This window comes from Phoenix dactylifera, chromosome 11 (assembly GCF_051530095.1).
Source record: "Phoenix dactylifera cultivar Ajwa chromosome 11, Ajwa_hap1_PhDact_Kaust_v1.1, whole genome shotgun sequence".
Classification (NCBI taxonomy): domain Eukaryota; kingdom Viridiplantae; phylum Streptophyta; class Magnoliopsida; order Arecales; family Arecaceae; genus Phoenix; species Phoenix dactylifera.
Window position 1 is genome coordinate 24672029 of NC_143200.1, and position 26529 is coordinate 24698557.

The 26529-nt window shown below is 38.8% G+C and overlaps 3 protein-coding genes across 5 annotated transcripts; 2 read left to right on the forward strand and 1 right to left on the reverse strand.

Annotated features, from left to right (window-relative positions):
• The first annotated feature begins 454 nt into the window (after nucleotides 1-454).
• On the forward strand, nucleotides 455-2559 carry LOC103707129 ((DL)-glycerol-3-phosphatase 2-like). Of its 2 annotated transcripts, XM_008791506.5 has the most exons (6): nucleotides 456-616; nucleotides 718-942; nucleotides 1045-1105; nucleotides 1228-1375; nucleotides 1496-1572; nucleotides 2246-2559. In XM_008791506.5, exons 1-6 carry the CDS (start codon nucleotides 505-507, stop codon nucleotides 2376-2378), a joined length of 756 nt encoding a protein of 251 aa, XP_008789728.5. In that variant the 5' UTR covers nucleotides 456-504; the 3' UTR covers nucleotides 2379-2559. The 2 variants fall into 2 exon arrangements, with proteins under 2 accessions (XP_026660450.4, XP_008789728.5); XM_026804649.4 differs by having other exon boundaries at nucleotides 455-616; nucleotides 718-1105.
• A 1243-nt stretch (nucleotides 2560-3802) lies between these two features.
• On the reverse strand, nucleotides 3803-12741 carry LOC103707086 (NADPH--cytochrome P450 reductase 3). Its single transcript, XM_008791445.6, has 18 exons — nucleotides 11767-12741; nucleotides 11610-11669; nucleotides 11437-11513; nucleotides 11302-11359; nucleotides 11117-11200; nucleotides 10986-11022; nucleotides 9797-9866; nucleotides 9432-9626; nucleotides 9242-9334; nucleotides 7512-7740; nucleotides 7340-7423; nucleotides 7113-7264; nucleotides 6939-7035; nucleotides 5828-5977; nucleotides 5657-5734; nucleotides 5457-5579; nucleotides 5222-5335; nucleotides 3803-4280 (listed from the first exon to the last, which is right to left on the reverse strand). Exons 1-18 carry the CDS (start codon nucleotides 12103-12105, stop codon nucleotides 4200-4202), a joined length of 2121 nt encoding a protein of 706 aa, XP_008789667.3. The 5' UTR covers nucleotides 12106-12741; the 3' UTR covers nucleotides 3803-4199.
• A 1860-nt stretch (nucleotides 12742-14601) lies between these two features.
• On the forward strand, nucleotides 14602-26212 carry LOC103707085 (uncharacterized). Of its 2 annotated transcripts, XM_008791444.5 has the most exons (16): nucleotides 14602-14757; nucleotides 14854-14882; nucleotides 14978-15089; nucleotides 15188-15285; nucleotides 16511-16607; nucleotides 16693-16782; nucleotides 16916-16978; nucleotides 17113-17187; nucleotides 17426-17491; nucleotides 17568-17645; nucleotides 21410-21517; nucleotides 21664-21741; nucleotides 21865-21984; nucleotides 23649-23692; nucleotides 23791-23848; nucleotides 25980-26212. In XM_008791444.5, the coding sequence occupies exons 1-16, from the start codon at nucleotides 14725-14727 to the stop codon at nucleotides 25986-25988; spliced, it is 1158 nt and encodes a 385-aa protein (XP_008789666.2). In that variant the 5' UTR covers nucleotides 14602-14724; the 3' UTR covers nucleotides 25989-26212. The 2 variants fall into 2 exon arrangements, with proteins under 2 accessions (XP_008789666.2, XP_088563510.2); XM_088707384.2 differs by lacking the exons at nucleotides 23791-23848; nucleotides 25980-26212 and having other exon boundaries at nucleotides 23649-23696.
• Nucleotides 26213-26529: the final 317 nt, after the last annotated feature.

Genomic DNA, 26529 nt, shown 5'->3' on the forward strand with positions numbered 1-26529 from the left:
ATTAGCTTTGCCAACGACATAGGGCTTGCATCTTCTTAAAGAGGACGAGATTTCTATGCCTCAGCCTAATTAGTGTCGTCGCTTTAAAGAAAATTTCTTATTTTCTGTTGTATTTTTGTTCTAATTATTGCGTTTTGCACCCACAAGTTGTAACTACAAATTGTAACAATAGTTAACCAAGTAATAGATATTATAAATTCCAAGCAACGATCTTTCAATCATTTATCCTCGAATAAACAATATCCCTTATTTGTAGAATTGTAGTTGGTGCAAAATAGATTCCGCGGGGCACCATTCCCTTGTTTCGACCCCTTGTGGGCCCCGGCTTCGGCCCAAGTAGTGGTATAGGTGCAATCCCTTCTTATTTCTATTTTTTTTTATCTTGATCGAAATCAGTTAGGCGTATGAGCCTAAAAAAAAAAACTCTGTCTGCAAATCTTTTTTTAAACTTTCTTAGAAAGCAAGCCCGTTGACCTAAATGGAGCTGACCCGTAACCCCTGGATATGGCCATGGCGTCGCCCTCCTCCGCCGGATTGGAGGGAGAGACTGAGAGGGTCTCTCCACCCAAAGGCGCCATCACCCATGTTATCTTCGACTTTGATGGCACCCTCATCGGTAAGCTCGCCCCCCCCCCCCCCCCCCCCCCCCTCCCTTCTCTCTCTCAGCAAACTGCAAACATATCTACCGACGGGTTGCTTTCCATCATGGTGACGCAGACACGCAGCCATTCTACACGTTGGTCCAGGAGCGGATCCTGTCCAGGTTCGGGAAGCCATACGACCCGTCCATCGAGGCCAAGCTCATGGGGAAGAAGCCAACAGAGTCGGCCCGCATCTTCGTGGAAGAGACGGGCCTAGCCGGCCCCCTCACTCCCGAAGGCTTCCTCGAGGAAAGGAACGCGATGCTGACGGAGCTCTTCCCTTCCTCCCAACTCTTGCCCGGCGAGTTCTCCAAACTCCCCATCTTAGGCCTTTTATTCCTCTTCCTCATACCCCTTTATTTGCATTTCGGATGCTTAAATGGAACTCTTGCCCTTATTACAGGAGTCAAGCGCTTGGTCAGTCATCTTCATGCAAATGGGATACCCATGTGTGTGGCGACAGGGTGAGTTTCTAATTGTGTGTACAAGATAATGTGTTTGAAAAAAAAAATTTCTGCCACCCGCTACCTTGTTTAGAAAGAAATTCAGATCATTTCAAAACCAGAATGACCTAATTTTTTGGCAGAACTTATAAACATAATTTTGAAGTGCTGACCCAAAATCATGGTGAAACATTCGCCATGATGCATCATGTGGTCTTGGGTGATGATCCAGAAGTAAAGAAACGCAAGCCGGCCCCAGATGTATTTCTTATTGCTCTGAAAAGATTTGAGGTATTACTGACAAATGTTGTTGTTTCATCTTTGTTGACAAGATATTTCCTTTCCATGGTATTCTCTTCCATAAAATCTTTTTTGTCTTGCAATAAATCACTCGACATATTTGTTGATCAGGGTAACGTGGACCCAAGTGAAGTTTTAGTTTTTGAAGATGCGCCATCAGGAGTAGCTGCAGCAAAGAATGCAGGGATGTAAGCAATTTGTCAGAAAATCATTTAATTCAATGGTGGAATTCTCATTACCTGCAGCTATGAATACAGAGGACATAACCTTGGATAGAAATATGATGAAACAGGATTAATTTTGGCAATCAATTATCTTGTGTGGGCAACCTAGTGGTTAATTTCGGTTCTCAATTTTAGAAGCGGCCATTTTGTTTTCTTTTATTTTTATTCATCTTAGGCTAGATTTGGCATCTCGTTTTCACCTTAAGGACCAGAGTTGTATCTTTCTCGCAATAGAAGTATTCATTTTTCTTTGCACAAATTTACTATTAAATCACACAATAGTTATTTTAAAATCTATGCAGATGAATGAATTGGAAAAATCTTTTAAGACCTATGTAAGAAACTATCCGACAGTCCGAAAACACAATGAAAGAAATCATTCTTTCACAACAAAGATGCTAGCTTTGTCATTTTGCATTTTCCTAAATATCAAATCCAGATGGATGTGATCTGCAATACTAAAAGACAAACCCTAAGAATTTATTTAAACTAGGAATAGTTTAACATGTTACTAGCATTTAGTATTTTGCATTATTTTTCATGTTTCATTATGGACTCGATTTCATAGCTTGTTTTTAAAATTTTCTTCTATTTTAGTGCTTTCCGGATCATCTTTCCAATTGTATCCATTACGCAGGTCTGCGGTAATGCTCTCAGACGCAGGGCCGGATGCTTCCGCTTACAAACAAGCAGACCAAGTTCTCAGCTCGCTGCTAGATTTCAAGCCAAGCCACTGGGGCCTGCCACCTTTTAAGGACACGGTGATTTGAAGATATTATATGAATGGCACAAGTATTCATGGGAACCACCTGTTTAGATTTATTTCAAGGATTCATCCAATTGGCTTCAATTGGTTCAAGATTTAAATGGTCATGATTAATCGAAAACAACTCATTTTTCTCATCTTGCAAATCAAAGGATTCACAACTAGCTGATTCACCTTGCATTAAAGTTGCCTGGTTTAGCATTCCACTCGGAAGAATTCGACCGGTTCTTTGGGGAAATATGCTCCTCACATGAACGCTGCAAGCATTTCGTCAAACAGATAACATAGAATTAGAGCGCTAATTAAAATTTAATGCCATCTACAAATACACGCATATCACGAAATGGCATTAAATTTGTAGCCAGGGCATCATGAAGCCTCGCCAGGCGCCGGATCGCGGGCTTCGTGATGCCCTGGATGTTGTCCCGGAGGACCTTCCGGTGGCGCTTCGCTCCGCCCTTACCCAAACCCTTGCCTCCCTTCCCGCGTCCCGACATCTCCTTCGAGCTCTCTCCCTCCTTTATCGCCTCCGTGGAGCTTTAGCTTTTTCGCCTCATTGCGAAGGTTGGGTCGGGTCCCTCTTTTATATTTGGGCAGATGTCGCGCTGGCTGTTGGATGGGGCCGCGATCCGGGAGGAGCTTCTGTCTCTATATCTGGCCGTCGGACTGGCGGATCTCTCATTTCATTGGAGGAACCGAGAACCGCCGGATTTTGGTACCTACGGGGAAACCGTGAACGAATTTCAGCGCGCGCTCTCTCGAAATTGGGGATCCGCGGTCACATGCGACCCACACGTGGCTTGACGAGAAATCCTTGGAAACCACTCGACTACTCGAGTCTTCCCAAACTTTACCGAACAAAGCGGCTGCGGCTTCCTATTCTGACTCCAAATTCTCTTGTTGGCCCAAGAGGTTTTATGGCTCTTTCTGATCCCGCCACCAGTGAGAGGGTAAATCCGATTTCATTGGTACCAACCTCCATGGAATTTATGGACCATATCATCCTGTTTGTTCTTTGATGAACAAGCGGAGCAATTTCTCTAGGCTTCAAGTGCCTATCTAACGGAACCTCTTCATTCAACGGACCCTGCCTTCCATTTATCTTATAAATAAAAGGTGAATAATGACCGGCATTCATTCATCCTCTTAGAATCCTTTGCATTGCTTAACATAATTTAAGCACTGATACAAACTAACGGGCTTGATTGAGTCATGGAGATTTCGATCATCGAATCTGAAAAATTCTGTATCTCTTCTGCGAGAGGAAATATGTTGATGAGCAGTAACGAGAGGAAACGGCAGGGCTTCATTTTAGAGCAGTAGCATCGGCCATGGCACCTGCTAAAAAGGCAGAACACAACCACAAGCTGGGGCATATGATCCAGGAACACGTGCACAATATCAATCAGAGGATAACTTGAGAGGCTATTAGAGACAAATGGCAGCACCACTCTTTGCAATGCACTCACAAGATGGGGAATCCACTTATACATGCTACAGCTTCCTGTATAAAATGTCTTCGGTGTTCCATTCCCAGAAGAACCCCTTGCCTTCATTATATAGTACTTATTTTCCCAACAAATCAGCCTAATTAAAAAAAATATACAAATACTATATATAATATAAGTCCTTGTTAGAATGTTAAAAGAATCACATAATCAAGACAACATAAGTCTTTGTGGTGGCTGAGAAATAGGGGCACACTTGTAGTGCCCCCAGCATCAAAGCCTACTTCCCCGAGGCGTTGGAAACCCAGTATTAAGTTTTCACGAGGGAGTGCCGCTACACTTAAAGATCTTAGGGGAAGCCACTTGTAGGAAAAAAATCACCACACATCCCTCAGATATCTGCCCTCCATTTGCAGACTCTTCACCATGCTCTCAGTCTTGGAACTGTCCAAAGATCCCTGGAAAACAAATTCAACAGATAGGCTTAGACAAAAAATGGCTAAATTTCTTTTGTAAAAGAAAATATAATGCTTCCAGGCATAACCTCATTTAATTTAAAAATAAAAATAAGAAGAAACAGAATATTGGCCCATCAATTTACAAAAACAGTCCCCAAATCTCTCTCTCTCTCTCTCTCTCTCTCTCTCTCTCTCTCTCTCGCATGAGTTCGGCAACAAAAAGAAACCCAAGAAAATGTGGAAAAAATAAAAAAGATGTCATGTTCAAAGTGTCATCAAAGTAAACTACAAGGATCCAGTTTAAAGGAATACTACAACAGGGGGCTCAGGAGTAGCACATGAGGGCAGAGTGATAAAGAGCTGACGGATAATGTAGGCATGCACCGAAGATCTAGGAAACTCCAGGTGGGGAGAATCGCTCAAATCTATGTTGAATAAATCAGAAAGAAGAGAGGAAGGTGACACTAAATAGTTGACACAATGTTTATAATTCTTTAAGTGGACTACCACAGCATGATGAGAAACAAAACTCAAGGACTCAGAATTCTAATGGACTGATAATATATGGGTATGCACCAAAGACATAAGAGACCACCAAGGAAGAGAAGTGCTCAAATCCATGTTGAAGAATCCACAAAGAAAAGAGAAAGGTCTAGAGCTTGCAGTAACAGCAGAGATAGCCTTACACAAGAATTACTGGCAAATGCTGATTTATAAAACTGACTCCAGATAGTTGGGACAAGTGTTGAACACAGCAGTTGTGGTTCTCAAGTGCACCTAAAACACAGCTAGATCGCTAACAATACTCTCAAGGATGCAGAGAATTCTAATTTTAAGCCACCACTTCATCAGTAAAGATGATAAAAAAGACATTGTAAGAAATTGAAGCCTGCTGAAACTGCAGAGTTCTGTGGCACCATGAATTAGTGTTTAGTATGTACCTGCTCTTGAACAATGGTATGTAGTGTTCGGTGGACATCTCTAGCCATACCCTTAGCATCACCACATACATAAATATAACCACCTTGGGAGATGATATTCCATATGTCGGAGGCCTGTTCCATCATAAAGTAATTTTTTAAAAGATTGAGATTTTACTTAAATGGAAGTATGAAAGACAGATATTAGAATGAAGATTTTTTTAAGTTAATTTTTTCAAACAAGGGATTATTCAACCTTCTCAGCCATTTTATGCTGCACATATTCCTTAGTCGTGCCCTCACGAGAGAAGGCAACAATGAGCTCAGAAAGACCCCCAGTTTCAACAAAAAATTTTAGCTCGTCCTCGTAAATGAAGTCCTGCACAAGAGTCAAACTCACTTAGTAAGTGGCATAGACTAGTAGTTATAGCTATTTTAGTATTTAGGATAGTGTACCAATTTACGATTCCTGCATCCAAAGAAGAGAATAGAACGACCAAGTTGTGCGCCAGCCTCCTTCAGTGCCAACCTTTCCTGAGAACATCAAGTTCCAGTAATTGGTTTCAGCAAAATCACTAGCTTGAAGAAGAATTAATTTTGCACAAAATTTGTAATCTTGCAACGAACCTGCAAGAAGCCTCTGAAGGGTGCCAGCCCTGTGCCAGGGCCAATCATTATAATTGGCACAGAAGAATCTGCAGGCAGTTTAAAATTTGACTGTCTCACAAAAATAGGAGCCCAGCTAAATTCCTGGCTTTCTTGCAATGGAACAGAATGCTGCAAAGCAGGAGTTACACAATGGCATATGATTAAGAGATATCCAATGAAAATGGACCCACTTATTATAGGATGGTAGCTAGCCAAGTCATTCCAACATGATTGTCCCACAGATGAGTGAAAAAATGGCAGAAGTAGAGCATTCAGATTGCAAGCTCCTACCCTTCTTCAATTTTTATTCATATTTGATGTCACAACCTCACTAATTTCGTTTGTTCTGATTATTCTAACCTCGAAGTGATCTCATACTCAGTTAAGTCGAAACAAGTATTCCATCAAAAGCTGTGAGAGGCCTAAATAAGCTTATGCTAGTATCCACCTTCTTCTCTTTCTGATTAAGAAAAGAGAACCAGTAGAAGTTAATTTCACTGTATAGCATCGTACACATATTATAATCTAATATAGATAGAAAGACCATGCAAGCATCTAGGAATGTGAAAAATGATCATGCAGCCATCAGTGTCGTAACGGATTATTTTAATAGATGATATACTGATGCATAGTATGGTTGATATTTAATGCATTATCTTAGAATTTGGGGAAAAAACAAAGTAACTCATCAGGCAAATGATTCTTCTCTTTCTTTCATCCCCAGGAATTTGAAGATCACATGTTAAGGAATTCTTGAAGAAAATATATATAGTAGTCATATAATTCTACAAAAACAAAATGCCTGCACAAAGTTCAATGCGAACATCAAGGATATAATGAAAATGTAGCATCAAATTTTATTTTGAAATGGCAGTTTAATAGTGAATAAAATACATATCACTAAGCAAAGATGCAATTAGAATTGACTTTGAATTCTTGACAAAGGTTAAAGCTGAACAACTTTATGTATCTCAAATGCATATATGAGTTATAATTTCATGAACAAAAGTAACATAAGAAGACAAAAATGCTATGAAAAAGCTAAGATAACCAAGTTGATCAAAAGAGTACTGGAAGAAAAAAAATATACCTTCATCCAGGTTGAACAGACTCCCTTGTGAATCCTTCCTGTTGGTGTTGGTCCATACACCAATGCACATGTCACATGAATTCTAGTTGGTGCCATCCTAGAATAGACATAAGAAGTACATTCAGAAAAATATCAATTAAAAATGGAGCAAAGCATGTCTGAAACAATGATTACCTAGGTGAAGAAGATATCGAGTAATATCTAGGTTGCAAACGAGGGGCTATAGCTGCAAAGAAAACTCCCAGTGGAGGCTTGGCAGAAGGGAACTCAGCCATAACTTCTAGGAGGCTCCTCTGACTTGCAACTATCCACTGAGAATATTCATCCTGCACCGCAAAAAAAGAAAACTATAATATATACAGCACTAGAAGGTTGGACAGGTTTCCACAAATTATAACAACCTTTCCAGCAGGTGAAGCCAGAAACTTTAACCGCTCGGCTTCACCAGGATCAGATGCATGCGCAGCTAATGCAACCAAAGCACTCTGTACATGAGCAGCACAAAATTAATTCTTGAGGTCAGTTGAGAGAGAGCAGTTTCTAAAAAGAGACAGGACGAGCTGACATTCTGACCTTCTTGGGTGAATTCAGGAGGTCAGCATATCGGGCAAGTGCAGTTCTTAACGTGCAAGGAGATGGGAAAGGAGGTGGTAATGAGCTGCCACTGAGTGGCGTGCCATCCTCTTTGTCAGCATGAATAGTGAAAAATGTATCTGATGCATAATCCAACAACCTTTCTGCCTTCTCTACGGTCTCAGTACAATTTTCTGCATATACACCAACATGGTCTCCAGTTTCATACCTGGATGAAGAGAAACATTGAAGGTGAACAGTTTAACATTAAAAATAAAAAAATAAAAGAAATTATAGTATATAATGAATAATAAATGAATGATTACAGCATTGATATGACTGGCAACAGGGCTAACATTTGCAAGCACACAACTATCTAAGATCATGTTATAACTGATATTAACAAAAACCTTTAGTTAAGCAGACCTAGCCAAACAATAGGAAATTTTATATGCTACATATGATAATACCTATTGTAGTATATTTTCCTGGACAAGCATCATTATTGCAGATTATTTTGATCCAAGAAGTGCACGAGAAAAATGCATAAAAATCCATAAAAAGAATGATCCTTTCAAGCAGAATAAGAAACAATGATGAAATAGGTTATGATATTTGTCAAAAGTTATAAGCCTAAAATTTCTTAGTGCTGGAAAAGGAAACTCGACATGTTCACACATCAATTTTGTATCCATGAGTCATGTCTTAGAAAAACTATGACTAACAAGATTTAAGAGAGTTCAAAATAAAGTAGAAAGTGATTTATTTCTATAAGCAAAATGAAAGTGTACAATCTAAGATCAACGGGATCAAGGATTTTCAACCATTTGGAAAAGTTAATAAATCCTTCACAAATGCTAATATGCAAAGAATAAGGGGGCAAGAGGGTTACATGGGATCCCACATTCGGCAAGGGTTCAATCAGAATGCTCACAAATATATTATCCTTTTCGTACACATATTTATTTGTTTTTCCCTCTGCACAATGTTATGGAGAAAGATAGGCATAATAGGAGCAAACAGGACCATGTTTTAGAAAAGGATGGGTACAACTTTAGTGAACTTTTTAGAAAAGGAGTGGACCTCAACTGTTGTTAAGAATGGTTTCAGGATCAGGACCAATGAAGTATGGAAGGAAAAAAGAGAATCCCTTCTCTCATGAGTGCACAAAACCCTTCCAAATCAATTTATATTGAAGAGTGTTGTGAGATATCAATTAGATGCTATCAAACAAAATTTGTTGAGGATTACTTCGTGCAATTGGGCAGATTCCCACAACATCATCAGACTCAATCATTCATTTACACCATTATGATTTGTAAGATCAAAGAGGTTCATTTACTCTTGTTTTTCTTTAATTGTTTTGCTCATTCTTACAAAATAAAGCAGCTACATGTAAATTGTTGCTGAACATTGAAGGGTTGCCACATATAATATAAAAACATTAACAGTATCTGGATGTCATATGAAATTCTTTTTAGACTAAAGTACAAGAGAAAACAGAAAAAACTTCTATTCTTAGAACATCATAATTAAAAGAATTGTCATATGGAAAATAGAATAACAATTATATAACGTGTAAAAATTTATTGAATGTGTAAAAATTGGGCTCAGAGTTTCAGAAATTCTACCAAACAACAAAAAACAAAATTGAATTCTTGATATACAAGACTATATTATCAAAAAACTATTTAAATGAGGAGCAGTTAACTAAATACAAAATAACTTACATAAGACCAGTGCCAGCAATGTCAAATTCCAGATGAATGCAGGACCGATCAGAAGCTGGCGAATGAAGTTCCCGCCGCACAGCCACATTAGCTCTTGAAGGTCCAAAAATGTTGTGTTAGTTTGATTATTTCGAGTCAACTAGCCCTGGTGCTGCTGGATGGACCCTGACGGTAAATATATTCTTAATACCTGCATGGATGTTGGATGTCATGAACAGCATGGCCATTTGCAAGACTCCAACTCTTATCCAGATGTGCAGCTTCTTCAGGCTTGATAAAGACAACCCGATATTCAGGTACAGCAGCTGTGTAAGGAGTAGATGCACCTGAAACATCATCTACATCCCGAAGCAATTGATCCAGCTCAGGCCACAGAAGTTCCTTCCTGCAATAATAAGACATAGTGGACATAGTGAAACAGAGAAGGAAAGGAAGAAAGAAGTCTAGCCAACATTGTGGTGCATGATGGGATGGCCTGTTAAAAAATTGGGCAACTCAAAGCCCTTCAATTTCTTGGTATGTGATAATCTTTTAGCGCTTAGAAATACTTCATACCATGCAGTAAAGTCATCCTCAATGCATTGATCATCATCTCCAAGACCCAATGGGACCAGGCGTTTTCCACCTGTAACAGCAAGGCAAGAAGGCAAAAAATGTCATATACAGACCTCTCTCAAATTGTCCCATGCTTCAGAGAAACCTAGTGAAAATAATATCATTTACGATGATAAGAAATGGTTTGATGGAATTGCTATGGAGAAAAGAACATCTAAAAAGTCTTTACTTGGATATGGAAGAAGATTTGCTTTGTGCTACTGGACTCTATGCGCAACAGATATAGCATAGTACATAATATTTGCTCTTTTCTTTGGACTACTATCCTCTGTAAGTGCCTTCTGGTATCCTCATTACCAAAAACCAGAAGTAACTAATAAAGCACAAAGCACAGAATTTATCTTTACGTTGCACTAGCATCCCACGTAAGTGCCTCCCACATTCCTTTTTTCACAACAAAAATGAAAAGTGCCAACAGAGCACAATACATAGCATTACTAAGTAATTCATTTCTATTATAGACAGACACATCCAGCTCATTTGGTTCAATGGGTCCAACAATGTTACCTACAACATGTGTAACAGACAAGCAACCTATAATCAAACCTTGGAGAACATATACAGTTTTAATTGAGAGGGAGAAAATCAGCATAGAACCAATCATACACAAATATAATATTAATCATAATAGTAGATAATATGCGGCCAAAATATGAATGTCAAAAGCAAAGTAGATGGTCAGTAAGCTCTAATAGCAGAAATTTAGACAGAACTTTGAAGCAGGCTCTATCAACAGTACCACACAAACCAGTGTACAGAGACCTTAAAGTGTTACAATGATAAAAATAAATAGTAGGGAAGAAAGAAAAGAAATGCTGATATGTTGCAACGCTTAAACAATTCTAGGAACAGCCCTTTCCTTTTAGTCATCGGCCTTTACATCCTAAGTTGTATAAGATACTAGTCAAATAGTAACATTTTCCATTTGTAGATTAATGTCAATTTGGCAATTTAACATACGTTAGAAGAGGACTATATATACATGCATCGCTTGCCCTAGTAAATTATCAAACCAGTTCAAAGATCATGATTTCTTGTCTTGAAGTCAAAATGGAAAACAATATTGCCAGACTGATTGAAGGAACACGAGATAAAGGAGAAACAGGAGTGAAGTGTTTTAGGTGTATACCCTGATCAGCGAGGATCTCATCAACCACCTTAGCAACCTATATTTTCCAGAGCACGTTGCATTAACAGATAATCAGCACAAGAATTTGCTCATAAGAAATTGTTGATATTCAAATTAAATCATGATCCAACCTTATTGAAATGCTCATACTGCCTATTTCCCAAACCAAACACAGCATATTGAAGATTCTCTAGCCGATTCCCCCTTTCTTTCCCCTGTAAAGTAAACAACGATCAACCACCATGTCAGAAATTTGCAAGCAAACAATAACAATAAAAAGGGAAATTCCGCTGGAATTACTCAGATACACACTAACCTCAGTAAACCACTTATAAAACCTGGCAGCATTATCAGTTGGTTCCCCATCTCCATACCTATAATTTGCCAAACCAAAATTAAGTAAACCTAAATATAGAAAGAAGAAATATCCGGATTAAAGTTTCCAGCTTACGTAGCCAAGAAGAACAGAGCTAACGTCTCTTTCTTCATTTTCTCCTCATAGTCCTCATCATCGGCTGCATAATCGTCCTATCAATAGAGATATATCAAGAACAAGCCATTAAAGAATAATCAAGCACCTGAGAATTCTTAAAGCATCTAGCAAAATTCCAGCAAAGGTGTTACCAAATCGACGACTTTAAAAGTAGCTTTATCGTATCGCATTTTAGCCTCCTCCGCAAGGGCCTGATCAGGTAAAAAGATGCAACAAAAAGTCGAACTTTTAGAAAGATTTCGGGTGTGGGGAAAGGCCGACGAGGGAGATCAACCAACAAGCCCTGACCTTGGCAAACCCTTCAGCGGTGCCGGTCTGCGTGCCGAAGAAGATGGTGACCTTCTTCTTCCCGTCGTCCATGTCCGGCTCCCGGTCCGGCTTTACCACCAGCGGCCTCGGCGGCTCCACCGGCCGGCTCACCTTCTTCCCGGCCGACCGCCGCCACACTAGCACGATGGCGCACCCCACGAGAACCGCGATCGAGGTCGTCAGAATCATCAGCAGCTGCCGGTTCTCGGCGATCATCGCCATCCCCGTCTCCGGCGACACGCCGTCGCCGACGAACTTCCCAGTTAGGATCGCCGAGAACGGATCCAGTGGCGAGGGCTTCATCGATCCCGACTCCATTGCCCCACCGACCTTCGATCGCTCGCCGGATCGCTCCGGAAGAATTGAACCCTAGCCCTCGAGAGCCTCGCCCCCCCCCCCCCCTCTCTCTGGCGCGAGCTTTCTTTCTTCTCTCTCTTGGAGAGAAGAAAGAGGGCGTTGGGGGAGGAGGTGGGGTAGGTGGAAGGGGGGAACCCTGGAAGTGGGTGGGAGAACGGAAGGGAAGGCTTTTATCTGCGGCTCCGCTTACCAAACCCCACTGGTCAAACCACCTACCCCCGCGGACCCAGTTAAAAGCACCGTCCCGCGTGAGTTTACCGCAATTCCCTACCCTCGCTGGGGCAACCACCACTCCAGGAGACGGTAATGGTGGTGGCCAGCGGGTCGGCCAATCGCCGTCTCCAGTATCTCCCTTCGTTCTCAATCGCCGGTTCGTGTCGCCATCGCCTGCCCCGCGCGTATCCCGTCACCGCCGTGTACCCTCGCAAGAGAAGAACAAGAACGCCAATCCGAAGAGGACTCCTTGTAAGTTGTAACAGGGGAGAGTTTTGCTTACGAGGACTGGCCTAAGCACCCAGTTCCACACCCCTCGCGGGCACAAGGCCGCGGCTTAGGCAGTAATGGCGCGATATAAACGGGAAGCACAGTTGCCCTGCTGGTGCCCACCCGTTGTTGCCGGCGAACATGTGGAAGCAGATCATTGGGCACGTGTCGGGTTTTGAAGCCACCGAAGTTTGTCAGCAGGTGAATGATGCTGCGGATTGGTAGCGTCGTGCATGGCTCCTCTGGTAGTGTCGGCTGGTTGTAGCATGACCAGCTGAATTATTAGAAAGAAAATTACACAGAGGAGCAGAAAGAGAACAACATCATGTTTTCTACTTAATTTTGCAAAATTAAGTACTCAAATTCTTCAAAGTTGTTGGGGTTGAAATTTCGCCTGAGGGTGACCACTTTGGAGGAAGCCAAGAAGACGCTGACCGGAATGGAGAAAGAAGGCCTCCTCCTGCGCTCCGAGGTATCTTCACAAAGCATTGGCCGGGAATTCCGGCGAAAGCCCTCCGATGGCTAAGTTAGAGTTGGAAAAAAGTTCATGAATATTTTTGATATGGCTTATTTATAATCCTTACAAGGGTGCCTAGGTAGCGGAGGTATAGTTCATCCTCATTATGGGAGGAGATGGTTTTGACCAGATGGTATGTGGCCAAGATCAGGGCTCGCTTGAGGCACACAATTTGAACAGTCCTTGTGCATGGCATGGTGCTGACTGGTGTGGCAGGGTATGACTTTTGGCAGCAAGCATAGCTGGGGCAACAAAGCATGGTCCTTGGTTGGCATGTCATGGCGTAGCCAGCACCGCGGCATGTGCTTGGGGAGGTTGGCTCGGCCTTTGGCGGGGGTTGAGGTCGGCCTGATCTTTGGTCAAGGTCGGCTCAGCCTTCGGCAGGGTTCGAGGTCAGTCTCGCTTTTAGCGGGACTGAGGCCTGACTTGCTCAGCTCTAAGATCTGCTCGATAGGAATTGGGTGGTTCTACGCTAGAGCAGGACGATTTATTTTGCCTCCCATCAGAAATCTATTTAATGAAAAAACAAAAAGGGAGCAACGTAATTTTCGTTTTTTTATTTTTTATTTTTTAAAATGACAAAACTATCCTTAGTTTGTTATTGTATGTTTTATCCAATAGTATTAATATTTTAAATATAATATGAATATTGAAAATAACATTAATATTGATATTATATATTATGCAGAGAGTATAAGTGGGATAAAAAAAGAGGAATACCTCGAAGATAGGAGCGGCGCCGATACAGAGGCAGCGAAGCCATGAATGGACGTCGAGCGAGGTTATCATATTAGAATACATCGGTAACATATTTCTGCGAAGCAACCAAGACGTGCACTTGATTCCGATCTCCCTCATAATTCTCTTTCCAGAGAGGTTGGATAAGCAAAAAAAAGAGGAAAGGGAAGCTGCCTAGGGCATTTCGTGATATTTTGTTCTCTAATTTTATTGGGTGTGTTCGTATCCGTGTGGTATGAGTTACCAACTTAAGAAAAAAAAGAAAAGAAAAGAAAAGGGATTCGCGGAAGGGTTAGTGGTATCTCTAGACCCGACCCGCTAACTGAATTCGAGCCGGCTGCTACTTGTTTAAAATTCGAAAAATCGTCGGATTTTGGCCGGCCTGCGGAAGCGAATCCTAGGCCACGATTGGGACTACCTGTTAATTTTAACCGCTTTATTTTGAAGGCAACGGACCGTCCCCCCAACGAAAAGATCCAACCGCCATTTGGACCGTCCGATTACTGTCCCCAGCGCCCCCAAGCAGAATCTTTTCAGCATTTGTCCGCATACAGTAGTTATGCTAATGTGATATCTGCCGTTAACTTTCTCATAGTAACGGACAGATGTTTTCTAACGCATAGAAATTTATATATGCAAGAGTAAACAAGATTGGCACCCCTAGCGTACATCACAAGCTGGCGCACGTTAGCAACGGATGATGTATAAGTTTCCCCTCGGGCTCCGGCCCCGGCCTTCATAAACCCCCGTTCAAATTTCCGGACAGCTCCTCTGACGGATCGCAGTGTAACCGGGTGGACTTCGCCGTTGTTCGCCGTACGAAGAAGCTTCCGAGTTCCAAGATGTCCGCGATTCAGTCCGAGTTCGACCCTGGAGTAACTCTCTCCACTCTCTCTATCGTTCCCCTTTCGAATTCCCTTTCCTCTTCTTCTCTTCGATCGGTGTCTGGGCTCAATTATACTCCAATGCAGGTATCTGGGGGGCCGCCGTTCGGGATCGGGTGAGGAGATCTTCCCTCTCGAGCGGCCTTGGGCCGTTCGATCCATGTTCCTGAACCCAGTGTCCGTTTTCTAGGGTTTTAATTCGATTTTGCAGGGAATACGCCTTTGCCGACGCTGGGAACCTGGAGCATTGCGCCAAGTACCTTAACCAGACGCTGGTGACCTTCGGATTCCCCGACTCCCTCGATCTCTTTGCTGCTGATCCCGTGCGTCCTCTTGATCCGACTGTCTTTCTTTATTCTCGTATATTAATCGGTTTTTTCGTCCAGTTTTCTTGTTTTTATTTTTACTTTCTTGGTGGTAGGTTTCGATCGCAAGGACATGCAATTGCATCTATTCTCTGCTTCAACAAAGGCAGCGCGACATTGAGTTTAGGGAGTCATCGAATGAGCACAGGCAGAGGTGAATTTTTTTTTATTTATCAATTTGATCTTTCTTAGTGCCTTAATTTATGGGGATCCAATAATGTTATTCCAATTAACTTTGTATATGTAAGCAGAGTTTAAATCCAACCGTTACGTTATCATACTTACTAGAATTTGGAGCGATCTGTGGCACTGAATGGAATTTTCAGTCGTTGCAAAGAGAACTTAGCATATTGTCTTTCGCAAAACAGAGAGGAGTTGTTATGTGAATTGGTCTATTAATGTAGGTCAGAGTTTGACAAGTTTAAGTTGATATATATACAAACGTACATGATCGGAGATGATTTTAGGGTTTTTTGCATTGGTTACATTGCATTATGTTTGGGTATCTTAATGTCTGGTCATTTATCGGTCATTTATCAATAATTATCAAGTTCGTGCTTCCCAGTGGTTTGTCATCCCAATTTAAATACTGATACTGTTTATGTGAGATGACTATTAGTCTAGTACTGATCTGCCAAGAGGATCATGGTGCATGTTTTGCTGGTCAACTGTCTATTTCTGAACCATGAACAGTTGTGTACTGAATTTTCCATCTTTTATATTTATGAGGTGCATGTTTTGCTGGTCAACTGTCTATTTCCGAACCATGAACAGTTGTGTACTGAATTTCCCATCTTTCTTATTTATGATAACTTATATAGATTTATAAATTGCATATTTCGGTGACATGATCTATAATTACACCTCAACTAGTTGCGCACCAGCATGATTTTACCATGTCTCCTCACAATCCCTTCAAGATGCTACCTTTTTCTCACCACTACAGAAAGTTGATGCAAGCAATGAAAGATATTATCACGATATCTACCCAAGTAAATGCATATCCATGATCGGTTGACCTGTTCAGTTTGGGAATTTTCATATGCTATGTTAATATAGAATTTTTGAGGCTGGTTTTCAATATGAAAACTTTCTTTGGGTGGTAAGAGATTTATATGTTACTATTAGTCATGAGGGTTATCATTTTGTGCCCAGTGGATCTTCAAGATCTTTCCACTAGTCCAAGTCACCAAATTTAGTGCCAAAGCAGAAATAGTCCATATGAACACCTCTGTTAGGAGCTTCTTAAATTGGATTAGTTTACTTAATCATAACTGAAATTGGATAATCTCACATCTATGTTAGGGGCTCCATGTTGCCATTTTGAGCTAATGACAGAAGGCACAATTTTTGATGAGAGTGCTGTTGTATTATTATAGATTGCAGTCAGATATATCAAGATTAGAGGCCAAGGTTGAAAGGCTTGAGTCACAATTAGCTGCAAAAGATCGAGAGCTAGCCACTTTAACCCGAATGGTTGGTTCATTGCATTTCCTCCATGGATCACTTCTTTAAATGATAATGGATCACTCAGTCTTTGCAACTCTTTTATTGTTATCAGGAGGCTAAACATACTGCAGCTCTGAAGGCTCAACTTGAAAAGCTGCAGCAGGAACGTGATGAATTTCAGAGAATGGTCATTGGTAATCAGGTGAGAAATATCTTCTCATTGTGACTCTGTGCCTTCTCCTTTCCGGGAAATACTCTTTCTTCTTCTTCATCATCATCTTATTTTCTTTCCCTCAAAATTCATTACTCCTGCTTCATTAATTTTCCTTGAAAAGCAAGTGCGCACGCAACAAATACATGAAATGAAGAAAAAAGAGAAGGAATATATAAAACTGCAGGTAATGCTACTGCTATGGTGTATGGTTTATATAATGAGATATTCATTTTGGCAAAAGTTTTCATTAATCACATAAGGGAACATGCCCAAATGCGTTTACAAAATAACTGGAGGTATCAATCTGTTGTTTTGCAGGAGAGGCTAAACCAAGTGTTAATGGAGAAAAAGAAGGAATCTCGGTCAGGGATGGAAATAATGAACTTACTGCAGGTTTTCTAAAGTTGTTTTTATCAATTTATAGTTCTAACAAGCCAACTACATGCATAAACACATACCTTCTAAAATTCTCCATATCAAATTGGATTGCACCAATCCTCATGCGCTTCGCATCACATTTTTTAAAGCCTTTTTGTTTTTCAATTCTACCTTTGCACCTGGTACAGCTTTTTGATGCTTCAGACAATTAAGATTATTTCCATTTGATGGGGCTTATTGTTAATGGCAACAGAAAGAAGGGCGTCAGCGTGGAACGTGGAACGGAAAGAAGGCGGACAGTGATTTCTATAAAATGATTGTAGGAAAAATGTTCAACTCAGTGAATTGATGCTTGTGGTTTTTTACTTCCTTCATGTCTTACATGGTGCCAATAGGTTGATGCATATGAAGTAAAGAAGCAAGAGCTGATGTCAGAGAATGCTGATTTGCGGGCTTTACTACGTTCTATGCAGGTAGGAACATGTAATAGTAAGCTGTTAAGAGTTTTTTTATTATCTTTTGTCTTTACTTGTTTGCTGTTGTATAAACATATCTTTGATATGATTGATCTAGGGGTATATTGAGATGGAACTCTCTGGTTATCCCCAAAAAATGCTTTTAGTGGAAGGTTATTTTTTAGACAATTAATTTATTATACTGATATTTTGTTGAGTGATAGGCTATGTTTTGTACTTTGTTTTTTTTAAATTAAAGGTCATGAAAAATTAGATATTTATGCCACTGTTTTTTTTATTTATGATGTCAAGACTCAAGAATTTGGAAACATGTTATTCTTTCAATATCTCTTGAGCAAAATTGAATTTCTATTGCCTGCTTTCTTTCATACTTTTTTTCCTCCCCAATCTCGTAAAGGCATTGTTCTGAAATTTACCTTAAATATTTAACTTTGCTGAGTTTATCTAACGCCCTGCCCTATAGCAACAAGTGTATTTTGCAGATAATATTTGAATTTTAAAAGTTCTATAAGTCTGGGTGGGAGGATGCCTTGCTTCTTGTTGGCAACTGCCAATTATGACTGTATGCCATTGCTGCCATACCTCAACTGCTGCAGATGGTTGAGTCACTAAAAAAGAAGGCTTTTCTATGGTGTTACTTTCAAGAGAAGGAAAGATGGTTACAACATATTATTCTTGCCTATGAAGTCCAAGGGATCTTTGTGATCCTTATTTTACTATAAGTTTAGCTTTAGTTCTTTATTTATAGAAATCTGTCACAGCTGTAAATGGTTGAGGCATTAGAAAAGAAGGCCATTTTAATGCACTGCTGCCCCCAAGAGAAAGGTATATTTTGGAATGGCCTAATGAAATCCAAGAATCTGAATTGGCCTTCATTTGTCATTGCTCGAGCTTTTTATATTTTCCTCTAGAAACCTAAAAAAGTTGTTTACTTTGGGTTCATGTATCTTACATAGAATAAACTGCATGAGGGGAAATACTTTTTATTTTGGGAACTAACTTGACATCCTAATCTATTTTCTAGCATAAGGTCTCCTGTGGTTCATGTTCTTTTCTCATACATTTAGTTTATTTTTATACTCAGTATATTTATCTGTTGCTTTCTGCTTTTTAAATATTGGTTGCAAGTTGGTAACATTTGGAGTTAAGAACTACACGTGTTGATCCAATCCCCATAATTTCCATTAATGCACATAATTCTTTTTTTTAAAAAAAAATATTTCTTGTGCGATCAAGGTGTATCTTGTAAAACAAGCATTTTTTGGACGGAGTGGCAAATGGAAGACAACTACCTTTTGCGCAGTGTAAGCCAGAAATAGTTAATACTGTAAAGGAGTAGTGAGATCATTATATTGGTTTTGTTGTAAAACAGTTGGTCTTATTTTTACAGTTCTCTATGGAAGACAAAAAGGACAAATGTTGTAGGTTATCTTTTCAGTTCTAGGAACTAAGGTTGTAGATCCTCAAGCATGTTTTGGATTCTCATGGTAGAGATATTGTCATTATAAAGGTCAGATATGAAGATATCTCATTATGGGGCTTGCTTCCATTTCTATGTTTTTCTCCTGTAGTCTTCTGTTCACATGATGCCTTGGAATAAATTGAATAGCAGGATCAGAGGTAGAGCTTCTCTAGACTTCCCTCATATGTTAAATGACATTAATAGAGTCTTGATGGATGATCTATGTAAGCCTGCATGTGCTTTCAGAATGTTTTGATGTTGGAGATGCCCTTTTTCCCATCTCATTCATGGTTTGTAAGTTGGTTTTGGCTGCTTGGTCTTATTGATGTGGCATCATGCCTTGAAATAATGCTCCAAGAAACTGGTTTACCATTGACAATTCTTGACGCGAAAATATACGGTATTAGGTAAATGAGAACTGCACTCTTTTGAACAGATGTCAGTGAACTAATCAACTATGGAATGAAGCAGGAAGTTGGCTTTCATGACCACGAGCTGAGAGATAATTCATTATAAAAGTTTGTGACATTTAGAATATTTTGCATAATGCATCATCTTGTATAATCATCTGATGCCTTTTTGATTTTGCCATTCTGATTAAATTGAATGAGGATTTCTTGTTTGATTCTTCTCAAGAAATTCATGATTGCTTTTATATGATGCAAGAATTTGACGCTTCTCAAGGAATTAGCTGGCCCTCTGATAGTTTGTCCAGCGATATCTTTCATAGTTAGATATTTGTTTAGGCACATTAAGTGACTGTCCGATACTTGTAAACCATTTTCATGCACTCTAATCTGAATCTTATTGGGCCAAGACAAATTCATGGTTTACTTTGTTTTCTTCGGTGATCTGATAGGAATGTCTTCACGTCTTATGGCCATTTTAGTTGAAAAGCTCGAGTAAGATATTTTCCTATCTCATTGTTCAAAGGTGTTTTGAAGTGCTTTGAAGATGTTTTCTCCCCCTCAATGGTGGCACTCTTCATTATATGGAAAGATCATATTGTTAATCTTGGAGATTCTTGCCTGAATTTTGGGAGTGTTTAAAAAAAGTAGCGTGTTAATGGTTCCCCTTGTGCTGTTCATTAGTAAATGAAACGGTTTTATGGTTTGATTAGGGAACCGTTACTAGAGAAATTTGGATCCTGTCTTTTCTTCTTTCTTTTTTTTTTTTTTGGTTTTAGTTTGTCCTGGCGGTTCACAAAAGAATTGCTTCTAATCTACAAGTTGACAAATGGATGATTTAAATTGCATGCTGTGTTCATATTTTCTATGTATCAGATTTTGATACTTGTTCAGGTGAAGTTAGGATACATGTACAATACTTGGTTTATTTTTTTAATCAAAAATGGAAAATAATCCAAACAATTCCTAAATATGCCTGGGATACTTCTTGAAACCACTGGTATGAAGAAGATTTTCCCATTTTTTCTTTTTCATGAATGTTGGCCTTCTAGTAATGGGCATGATGGAGGGTTAACCCTAGAGTCGATATTGTTGTATGGGGTATCAGACTATGTTATTATGATAACATTATGCTTTATGTCGGACTATGTTATTATGATAACATTATGCTTTATGGATGCCTTTGTACATATATATAAATATATATTTATATATTGCTGTATAATCAGCTATTATTATATTCTATTTCTCCAAGATTTGTTGTATTGGTGCAACTGCTGAGGACATTTTCCCCTTTTTTTCTTTTTGATGAATGTTGACCTTCTAATGGGCATGATGGAGGGTTAACTCTAGAGTTTATTGTTGTATGGAGCATGGTACTGTGTTATTATGATAAATAATTATGCTTTATGTTATATGATAACCCAGTAAGCTTTATGATGCTTTTTCGAATATTTAAAAATACTTATTTATTTATTTCTGTATCCCAGCTATTCTCGGTTCTATTTCTCCGAAACGTATTGTATTGGTTCAATTGTGTCATGTCATATCTGTGTCCCATATCCTTGTCCATGCTTCATAGGTTTCATCTCTTGTTTGTTTGCTTCCCTTTCTGATTTCTTTTGAAGAATAATGTTGTCTATATCATTAAATGATCATCTTAATTGATTATAACCTTCTTTTTCCAAAGAAGTTAGATATGGCTTCTTCTACCCATCTTCTGTTTAGACATAAGCTTCTTTTCTAACAAATTATCATAGAAGCCACTGGAAGATCATATGGTGTCAATTCTGATTCTTAATATGCTATTTTTTAATAATTGCAAGCTGTGTTGATCTTAATTCAAGCAAAGTTTAAATGAATTGTTTTGCCAATCCTTTTTGCTTCTTTAGGTGGATATGCGGGACTTTTTAAATGCTCCAAATGGGTTGTCCCAACAAACTGCTGTCAATGAAAAACAAGAGGCAGGGTCTCCTCAGTCTCCCTTAGGTAGCAGGACGGTATGGTTTTAATTGCTAAACATCGAACTCAAGGAGAGCAGGAATTTCTTTTTTGGGTTTTGGGGAATGGGGGGATTCTTTTAACTGATTGTTGTTTTTCTTTTAGATTAGGTATTTCTAATTAAGCATGTAATTGTTACTGCCAGGATGTCTTTGATCTACCTTTCCACATGGCCAGAGATCAAATAGAAGAGAGCTTGCGAACTAAGATGGCTTCAATAAAGGTGGTTTCCATTGGCTTGGAGCTAAGAGCTTAATGATTATCTTCTTTTGATCCTTTCTGTCTGGATTGCTTCAACTTTCATCATCCAACATCATCATTATCATCATGATATTTCTTGGAATAGGCACGGATGATACAACTTCAAGATGCACAAAAAGGAGCAGAGGTGACCTCTGAAGCAACCGAGAGAGAGCTTGAACTTGAAGCTCAACTTGTTGAAGCTAGGAGTATCATTCAAGAGCAGGTTTAAGTTACTATTTTTGAAAATTGGTTTTATTTCTTATTTCATAATTCAGTCTTGATGATAGAAGTAGTTTGTTGATTTGGGTTTGTACATCTCGACATCTTAATCAATTTATGCTTGTTTTGGTTGAAATTAATCAAGATTGTATGTAATGCAAAAGGCTAGCATGACTAGGTTTTTATGCGTGAGAGCTTGCACCTTATTTAGAAGCTGGTGAGTCTGTGGGTCTCACTTCTGGGTAACTCCAAATTCACCTCTCCATATTCACTCTCTAATAAATATTGTTTTTTACATCATTAAATGATTGTGTTATTGTAAATAGAATGGGAGTATACTTGTTTAAGATATACTGTAAACAATCATGATTGCTGGAATCACAACCATTGACTGAATTCTCCTTCATTGCGAATAAACCATATGTGTTACATGTGCCCAATGCTAGTCTGCATGACTGCTGATCCTTTAAAAGTTAGTCTGCATGTAGATGAGCATAGTATACTATATTAAAAGGAGCATAGTGGGGTTCTTTGGGTCTTTCAGATTTGCCCATGAATGATTTACAAAAAAAAACTAAATTATATAACAATCATCAAGATGGGTACTTTTGTAAACAAAAATGTGCATAAAATTATTTTAAATTCTCTCTCGTGCATCTTCTCGCATATGATGGTATCTTTCTAAGCCTCAAATTCCTCTCTCTATCCTAACTACTATAATAAACTTATTTCACCGTATTTCTATCTCCCTCTCTAACAACTTTGTCCATCTCCTAACTCTATCTTCTGTTGTAATTTGATTTTTAATTTATTATTTATTTATTTATATAATATTATTTATTATTTTTTTAATCTAATCTACTTTCTTTATGAAACATGCATCATAATTACCTGAATGCTAGTACTGCTAAATATTTTTAGTTCTTTTTAGATATCTTTTCCATTTGATTTTTGAAGCTTGAATAAACATATCACTGATCACTCACTTTTGCTGGACATGGTAATGGTAAAAATGCAGGTGGGTTCCCCCCTTCTGTTATCTTTTCCCTTTACTGTGAGTGTGTGGCAGGGACTTACGACAGTTATCTAAGAACCAACACAATAATAAAAACTTTTTCAGTCGAGCAATGAATGAAGGAATACATGTTATTTATTTCTGGAAAGTGTGTGAGTGATGCTCTTTTTAGAGTATACAGGTGAATAGCAGAGATATACTGAACTCTGGCAGGCTCCAATGTGCTGTTGGGTTTAATTATCTCTATTGGGGTATTCATGATAGAAGCAATAAAATAGATTAGTAGGTTTTCATTTGCAGTGTGCAGTTATTTGTATGTAACATTTATGTACACATGATTCTGGTTGTGCACAAATTGCACCATCTCAGTTATATATTTCTTTATTTTTCATGAAATAGTAAATGCAAGCCTCTCCAGTAATTAATAGGTAAGTGTCGTTAACATATGATCTTTTAGGTAACTCAGGATCTCTTTCCTCTGTAAATGAATTTGTTTGTAAGATTAAGCACATCTCGGATATTTTAAGAGCTTGTGTATTTGAAACACAAGATGTTTCTTTCCGTTAGACCTCCATTTCTTTGAACCCTGAGCACAAAACGTTTTTATTACAAGGAACTCACAACATTGACCTTCATTTGGAATCTCAATGCAGGCTTCAATAATGTCCAAACATTTTACAAAGTCTGAGAAGCCAAGGTGACTTTGTGGAACCTTTTCCTCTCTCTCTCTCTCTCTGTGATTAGTTTTGTATTTCCAGTGGCTTATGCATTTATGCATTTCTTTCTTGTCTCTAGGAGATTGAGCAGCCATTTAGATGCTGAGAGAGAAGTGATCCATTCAGCATCTGCGGAGGTGTGCAAAGCTGTATCTTCCTGAAAAATTGTTTTTACTCTTTTTTTTTTAAGTAACTCTTACCCATACTGAGCTTGAGCAGTTCCTGTGTTTATGCATGTTAGAGGATATAATTCAAAAGTGAATTTTCCAATTGGCATGTCTTTTGAGCAAAATTCAAGCATGTATTTAAGCCTCATATCCCTGAAAAAACGTGCAACATGAATCATGCATACTATTTGGAAATTTAGTATTAACTATAGGCAGTGCTCTGCTGCAAAAGCATTTGGGCAACCTTCTCTTCTAACATTTTCAGTGTTTGATAGATGTACGTGAGTGGTCATACATCAAATGGGCTTTTATAGGAGGCCCAATTTTCAAACTTATTTCAACTACTATTGTTTGTCATGAAAAACATTCTACATTGTTAGTGGATGTACCTAGAATGGCCACGAACTAGGTCCTTTGTGGTGGTTTTTTTTGGGGGAGGGGGTGGGGTGGTTGTGGCAGCTGGGTTTGGATTTGATGCCAACATTCCCATTTTGATCTCAACAGTTCACCTAAAATTCCAGCTTTTAGCCACTCCAGGTACATTCTAGGGTATACGGAACACAGCATCTTCCGTATCAACTTAAGCAAGAGAATTTTGCATTTGAAGCTGTCTGATATGACATGAATGGATGTTGACTGAATTGGTAATTCTGAATTCATTTAAGAAAAATCTACAGATAACCTCATACACCTTTTCAATCATACTGAGAAGTGATCTACCTTTTATTTAAACATTAAATGAATAAACAGTGCAATGCTATGCATGATTTTATTCATGTTTTTGTTATATATTATTCCTAATTTTTACTCTAGCGCTCAAACCCTCCCCCCCCACCCCCACCCCCAACCCCCTCCCCTCCCCTCCCCTCCCCAACAAAAATAAATAAATAAATAAAACCACAATATACCTGTTGTCTTACAACATGAAACTGTGCCTTTTGGGAGCTAGGATGCTCTAGGTGGCTTGATGGGCATCATATTGCTCACCTTGTATATTAGCACATGGTTACAGTCTAGTGCTAGAATGTATGTTGAAATTTTGAAATCTATTGATATATGCCTTCCATCATGATATCCGTTGCCCAAATTTGAAAAATGTTCTAGTCTAAATTTTTGGGGACTTTCTCACATATGTAAAATGTGGTTTCAAAATAAAATAATTTTCAAATCAAAACAAATGAATTGTTTTACTCTATGGTTGGCCTTTCAATATCTTGAACATTCATTAAGTCATGTTATAGGCTATGTAGATAGCAACGAATAGTATAAACTATCAAATTGAATGTTGACTTGGATTTTGGCATTAGCGTTATATATATATATATATATATATATATATGCTTTTTATGTTTGAAAATTTGAATCTAGAGTAGTGTATATGTAAAGACCCATACAGGCATGTGTTTAGTCCCACATCAGTTGTGTGCCAAGATGGATTTTTTTACGGTGCACAGCTAGTACATGTCAGATTCCACAAGTCTAATCCAATATGTCTCACAGAGTAGAAAAAATTGGAGTTTGTCCCTTTAACCATGGAGGATGCTAGGGGTATAGCTGTGCCCTTTCTCTCTTCCAATCAGCTTCATGGAGAGAGAGAGCTGGTACTCAAGTGAATAAAGGCCTTCAAACTCGGTTTTCATACTTTGCGAAGACAAAGTTTATTTTTGGGTTCATTATAAATGGTATCAGAGCAAATCCGGTCCACAATCTATGTGTATGAGGGATACTGTAGCGTGGGCCCTTTTGGGGCTGACCACAAACTGATCACTTGTATTTGAGATTGGACTCTTAGTTTGGCGAAGATACGCAAGCTTAAATAGGGAGAGTATATGAGGACACATGCGGGTGTGTGTTTAGCCCCACATCAAATATATGTTGGAGAGATCTTGGGTACTTATATAAGGTCAGGGAACCTAGGTAATAATACCCTTTGACTAGTTTTTTTGGGTGAGGTTTTGGGTCATTACAACATAGATACTCAAAACCGACATGTGATATTTATTCATCTGGCATTACAATAGTCATTACACTAATTAAATAATTATTTTTTGCTTTTCCATTGAATTATCATGTACTGATCATGTCATTCTTCTGGTTCTAGGCGGTGTGAAATCCAGGATGCTCTAGTATTTTGATGGTAGTGGTGCATGCTTTTGACTTGATATAAACTAAATTTGCCTCTGAGCTCCAAGTAGCAGAGGTGACAGAAGCATCAGAGCAGAATCTTGTTTAACTTTTGTAAGTATTTTTGAAATAGTTCAGAAGAACCAACTGAATCCATTAATGTACTTCAATATATAGCTTTTTTATAAATGTATATTAGTTCTATTCTCATAGTACATTTTGACTCATTACTCTCCCCGTATTTCCCGTTTTCTTCGATATGATTATGAATGTGAATTTTTGTCACTAATGAAAGTGCTTCTTCAGCAGTTTAAACTAGTCGTATACTAGTCATATTTGGATCATTATCACTTAATAGTTCCAAATTAGTTCACTCCATGACATCAATTTTTCTACTGGGCTGTTGATTATAATATGATCTACTTTGAAGTTGGGAGTTGGTCTGGAGGCCTACCATAATATGAGGGTATCTAACCAATTTGATTAATCCTTTATGGTGTTTAACTCATACGTCCTAAAGTTCTAAA